This window comes from Charadrius vociferus, unplaced genomic scaffold (assembly GCF_000708025.1).
Source record: "Charadrius vociferus isolate BGI_N301 unplaced genomic scaffold, ASM70802v2 scaffold2933, whole genome shotgun sequence".
Lineage (NCBI taxonomy): Eukaryota > Metazoa > Chordata > Aves > Charadriiformes > Charadriidae > Charadrius > Charadrius vociferus.
Window position 1 is genome coordinate 17,869 of NW_009647801.1, and position 5,647 is coordinate 23,515.

General features: G+C 63.5%; 1 protein-coding gene across 3 annotated transcripts in view; it reads right to left on the reverse strand.

Moving 5' to 3' along the window:
• LOC104284131 (syntaxin-binding protein 1) overlaps positions 1-5,647 on the reverse strand; it is an 8,653-nt gene that overhangs the window by 1,793 nt on the left and 1,213 nt on the right. Inside the window, exons 4-15 of one of the 3 annotated variants that reach the window (XM_009882418.1) lie at positions 5,486-5,615; positions 5,279-5,382; positions 4,282-4,430; positions 3,797-3,881; positions 3,468-3,598; positions 2,948-3,055; positions 2,771-2,831; positions 2,087-2,152; positions 1,820-1,900; positions 1,572-1,710; positions 1,254-1,363; positions 973-1,074 (exon numbers count right to left, since the gene is read on the reverse strand). In XM_009882418.1, the coding sequence (XP_009880720.1) occupies positions 973-1,074; positions 1,254-1,363; positions 1,572-1,710; positions 1,820-1,900; positions 2,087-2,152; positions 2,771-2,831; positions 2,948-3,055; positions 3,468-3,598; positions 3,797-3,881; positions 4,282-4,430; positions 5,279-5,382; positions 5,486-5,615 (1,266 nt within the window). The remainder of the gene's footprint in view (positions 1-972; positions 1,075-1,253; positions 1,364-1,571; positions 1,711-1,819; positions 1,901-2,086; positions 2,153-2,770; positions 2,832-2,947; positions 3,056-3,467; positions 3,599-3,796; positions 3,882-4,281; positions 4,431-5,278; positions 5,383-5,485; positions 5,616-5,647) is intronic. The other 2 variants (XM_009882420.1, XM_009882419.1) reach the window with 2 other exon arrangements.

Below are 5,647 nucleotides of genomic sequence, written 5' to 3' on the forward strand. Positions count from 1 at the left end.
AGCGGGGTATGGGGTGGGGCTCGCCCTGGGGTGGGGGGGGGGATGTGGAGGGAGGTTGATGGGGGGGAGAAGGCAAAGAGTTTTTTTAAGAAGCTCAAGGGCATGAGCTGAGCGGGAGGCTTCACACCGGTGATCCAGCCCTGGGGTAAGTGAGCTGCTCGTGTTTTCGTCGGTAGTGGGGGGTTAACGCTCTCTGGGAGCTGTTGCTGCCCTGTGCGGTCCCCTCTGGTCTCCGGGGATGAGGTTTTGGGGTGCCTAAAGCCATCCCGGGAGGGTTTGCGCAGGCTGTGGCAGAGGAAGGCGAGAGCTGGCGTGATGCGCGCTCTTGGAAACGAGGGGGGCTGTGCTCGTCATCGGTGCGTGGGAGCAGAGGTGGCACTGAACTGCAGCAATATCCCTCCCCCGCCCCCCAAAAATGCGGCTCTGGGGTCTGTCTGAGCAGGTGGGAAATGTCCGTGTGAGTGTGAGGGTGCAGCCTCGGTGCCTGGGATCCCTCTGGCTCCGGGCAAACCCCAGGGGGCTGCTCCGATTTGAGGGGGGGCCGGGAGGGAGCGGGTCAGGAGGAAGGCAGTGCCTGGAGAAAATCACTTTTGGCTCTGCCCGGTGCTACCCGAGCGCTGAATGGCGCTGCGCCTGTCCCCCTGCTCAGCCATGACACCGGCAACGCCGCGACGAGGGCACCCAGAGCCGTGCCCATCGCGGCAGCCGGAGCGGCACAAGGGGCACCCGGTTTGTTACCGCGTTTTGTATCACGGAGATGCTGTGCAACCCGCCTGGGTGCACGTCGGGGCCAGGAAAACCTCCCGAAACATCCCAACCTTGTGGCAGTGGCAGGCAGCAAGCAGCCTGGAGGGCACGTGTCGGGGAGAGGTGCCAGGGTTTGGGCTGGAAGCAACCGGCTCTCTGCAGGTCCCTTCCCGGGCGGTGCTGAGGTCCCTGCTCTGTCCCCTGTCCCTGTCCTTGCTGGCTCACCTCCATGATGTCCTTAATGACGGGGGTCCATCGGGAGAGCTGGTAGGTCTGCTCGCTGATCCGCTCCTTCCGCTCCGGCTTGCTCCGGCGGCGCAGGGTGGACTGGGCGGAAAGAGCACAGGGACACCCTGAGACACGGGGGCTCCGGTGGTGGGACCGCGGTCACCTCGGAGGGGTGCTGGGGGCACCCCGGGGGGGTACACGGTTCCCAGAGCAGAGTAGGTACCGTGGTCTTCCTGAGGGGTCAGGAGGGCTGCGGGGAGTGGGAGGTGGACACTCACGTCTGTGATGATGGGCACCCCGAGGTGGGCCATGTTGGTGATGATCTCGCTGTCCTCTGCTGGGATCTGAGCGTGTTGGATCAGCTTGTTCAGGTTCTCCTCGGTGATACCTGGAAATGCAACGGGGGAGATGGTGTCCTCCTGACTCCCGGCAGGGACACAGCCCCTCCATCGTCACCTTAGGGCGCCCAGCTTGGTGGTGGTCAGGGAGACAAGGCCGAGCTTTTCCATCTGGCTTATGTTGTCCAAACCCTGAGCTCTTTGCCACCCAGAGCTGCCTGCACATCTTGCCCAGCCCTGCCCAGCTCTCCTCCTCACCGTTCTTCAGGAAGATGTAGAGCAAGATGATGCGGATCTTGTCATAGGTGCTGACATTCCCATCCAGCAGGATGGGGACGATGGCCCTCATGGGGTCCTTGATCTTCTCGCCTTCAGCATCAGTGCCCATGGCCAAGTCCTGCAGAGAACACACATGCTCATCACCCCACAGCTCAGTGCTGAGCTGTGGGGCAGGAGGTGCCGCCCCGTTGTCCCCATGGGGATGCGGGGCTGGGGGAAGCCAGTACCTGTTCGACTCTGCAGAGCTTGTCCACAGTGCCCTGGTAGTGCTTCATGCAGTCCTCAGCCAGGTGCAGGTGGGTCGAGTACTGGGGAGACACAAGCGGTGCAGTCACCCTTGCAGTGCTGGCAGCAGCCGAAGGTCCCCGTGCCACCACCGCAGCCTCCGCCCCCACCCGTGGCCGGGGACCCTCCGGGGAGAGCTGCCATCGCCTGCTTCCCGGGTGGGCTCAGCAACAGCCGCTCCGCACGAACCTTTACCCCCTTCCTCGTACCTTGCTGAGCTCCTTCTGGTACTGCGGCATCTTCTTCAGCATCTGGGACAGGTCTCTCATGGTGGTCTGCGAGGGAAGGGGACATGGTCACTCACCCCTGGGGACTAAGGGACCGTGAGCAGAGAGGGCACGATGCTGCCAAGGACTTCTGTCCCCCCGTGAGCCCCTCGGGGGGGGGTTGGCGAAGCTGTGGCATGGCCACGTCTCCTCCGCTGCGGCTGAGGGGCAGAGAGGGGGTCTGCAGCTCTGCAACCGGCAGTGCCGGGGGGAAAAATCCCCCCAGGACCTTCTTCCAGGACCCCCGTGCACTTGGCTGAGGCCGAGATGCTGCTTCTGGCCATTTTCACATCCTATTTCCACCGGGGTCCCCTCACTGCCACCGACTCGGGGTCTCCACAAGAGAACTGGCCGGGGACAGAGGCAGTCGCTGTAGGATGGGCACGGACCCCGTGCCAGGGGCAAAGTGACCCTCATGGTGCGGTGCTCTCCCGAGGCACCCTGCTTCCCCAGCCCCAGGCATCGGGCCAGCACCCCACAGATATCGCCCCCCGTCAGGGACCTGAACACCCTTGGCTCCTTGCAGAGGTCCCCATCGGGTGTCCCCAGGAGACTCTGCCATCTGCCAGCCCACGGCTGAGCCCCCCCGGGTGCCCATCCCCAGCTCAGCAGGGGCAGTCAGGTCACCTTATCGCCTGTGTTCATCCTCTTGCTTGAAGAAAACTCCTTCAGGGATCGGGTCACCTCCCTGGGAAGAGGAGGAGGGCACAGCCGTCAGCGGGGAGGGGACCCTGACAGTGGGGTGGGTGGCAGTTCCAAGCTGATGTCCCACCCAGCTGGCAAACCGCCCGCAGGGACACTCACTGGGACACCTCGGCGATGTGTTTGTGGCGCAAAGTGACCCACAGGTCGTCGTCCTCGTCCAGGAGAACCTCCTTAATCCGGGCTTCCCCGATACCGCTCGTCTCGTACCTGGGAAGAGGGCAGGGAGCGTGACGGTGGGGACAGGGCTGGGGAGGCACATTGTCCCCTCGCTGCCTGGGCTCTAGGGACATGGGGGGACGTGGGGGCTCTTCTTGGCTCTGCCAGCAGTGGGGTGAAGTTATTTCAACTCAGTTTCACATCTCGCCTTCTCGTACCCCTTTAACTGCTAACTGTTGGGAAGGAGCAAGGGTTGAAGGTTAGAAAAACCCCTTTTGCATCAATTCTGCCCATCGCTCCTGCCAGCCTGCGGCCTGGGACGGTTTCTCCCAACCGATGACTCGTGAAGGATGGAGGGATGATGCTGAGGGCTCAGACTTCATGGCTGAGCTTCCAACTCCCGCTCAAGTGCTGGACTCGTGGGGAACAAGGGGGGTTGTGGGGATGGCAGTACCGCACTCACTTGTAGACGTCGTTCTCGATGGGCAGCAGGTCGTAGCTCATCGCCTGGAAGGTCAGCTCGTGCAGCACTGGGGAAGCAGGATCAAAGCCGCGGTCCAGGATGAGGAGCTGGGAGCGAGCCTTGTCCGGACCCTGCAGAGCCGGGGGGGAACCGTCAGCAGTGGGGCTGGAGGAGCCCCCAGCCCCACAGCTGGTCAGGAGAAGCCGGGCCACTTCAAGGTCCCCGTTTGGGGTCTGCAACTGCTGCGTGGCAGAGCTCAGGCGGGACTTTAGGAGTGAAGCATCACCCGAGCATCCTCCCCCAGGGCTGCCAGCACCGTCCCTGCTCACCTCGCCCATGGTGGGGTCATCAGCCTTGTAGGCGTCCAGTTTGTCCTGGATGAGCTGCGCCAGCATGGCGTTGTCCTTGTAATCCCTGGAGGAGGCAGGAGGAGAGGTCAGCTCCCCAGGGCGGCCGGCTCTTACCAGCACGGGCTGGGGAGGAGCTGCTGTTTTCCCTGTGCAACATCCTTGGCCCATGGGAGAAGAGGGACCTGAGCAGGTTTTGTTGCCCATTTCCACCTCTCCTTGGGCGGTTCGGCTTTGTCTTGGTGCCGCATGGATTTTAGGGTCCGAACCTCCCCGGTTTGACACACCATCTTCAAGTCCGAGCCTGTTTTTACCCTGTCTGTCCACCCCACCATCTCCTCCATCCCTCCACCCTCACCAGCACGGGACACAGCACGACCTCACCCATGCCCCACGCTGGGCATGGCCCCAGCTCTGCGGGGGGAAGAGTGCAGGTCCCTGGGGGGTGCCGACCGCGTTGCCCTTACCCCCGGTACCGCACAGCCGGGTACTCCTTCAGCGTGGCGCAGAGTGTGGCAATCTGCTCTGCCAGGCGCTCCAGGATGGGGTTCTTCATCTGGGCCTTGTGGGGGCTGTAAAAGCTCTGGAAGGAGTCGGCTGAATCCAGGGAGTAAACCTGGGAGGTGCAGTGGGAGGCAGGTTAGAGGGGATGCGCTGAGGGGGGACGTCCGGAGGAGAGTGGACACGCCGGTGGCTTTGGAAACCAGACTCCACCCCAGAGGAAGGTCTCCACCGGAGCCTGGGACCGAGCAGCCAGAGCTCAGTGATGCTGGGGGTGTCCGTCGGGCTTTGGGCTGCCAGCTCTGGACCCTGATGCCTTCCCCAGCCCCGGCTCCGTGGCACGGTCCCTACCCCCGTGTAGCCCCCAGCGTGAGCAGAAGAGGCAGGAGACCCCCTGCCCACAGCAGTCACCCGCTCCCAGGCAGGGAACCAGAGACCCAGGGACAAGTGGGGACATGCTGCTCCCTGGCCGTGCCACCAGTCAAGACCAGAAGCCAATTTGGCTGCGCGTGGAGATGCCAAGAGTTCATCTTCCACTTGTTTTTCTCCAAGGAAATGCTGAGGTTTGAAAGGTTAATGGCACCAAGCGGGTCTGGCGCCGTCTGTCCCTCCCTGTTCCCCTTGTCCCCACGTCCCCAGCAGGGGCGGATGGCATAGGGCTGGCTTCTCGGTGCCCTTGGCTGGAGGCCGTGCCGGGGGGGACACTGGGACGGCCAATGCAGCTGCCGGCACAGGGCCAAAGCGCGGTGCCAGCTAAATCCCCGGTGGCGGATCAGCTCTGAGAAGTAATCAAAGGAGACAGGGAGGAGGAAGGAGCTGAGCAGGGGGCGAGGAGCCGGCCGGGGGAGAGGGGGGCGAGGCTGTTACACAAACCCCGATGGGCTGGAGAAGGACCCGGAGCATCCCCCAGCTGTCCCATCCCCTGGACCACCCTGGCGGGGACGGTCCCCGGCCCGGCCTCACCTGGGACTCGGAGGGGAGGAAGGCGATGTTGATCTCCGTCAGGGTTTTGATGACCTTGGCGGCGCGGGATTTCACCAGCTCGTTGAAGAGGGCATCAGGGCAGGCTGCGAGGGGAGGAGGAGGAGGAGGGCAGCACTCAGCATCCCTCCGTCTCCGCTCGCATGCATTTTAGTGACAGGGACTTTCCCTCCCCCCCGAGGTACTCACAGTCAGTGAAGAAGACGTGGGCAGCTCTGTACTTGGAGGTGGGGGGATCCTTGAAGTCATTGATGAGGGAGTGGATGGACTGCAAGAGAGAAGGGACCGGCTGGGCTGGGCAGGGTGGCACCGCTGGCATCTCGGTGGGGTCACCCAGTGTCCTCCCTCCTG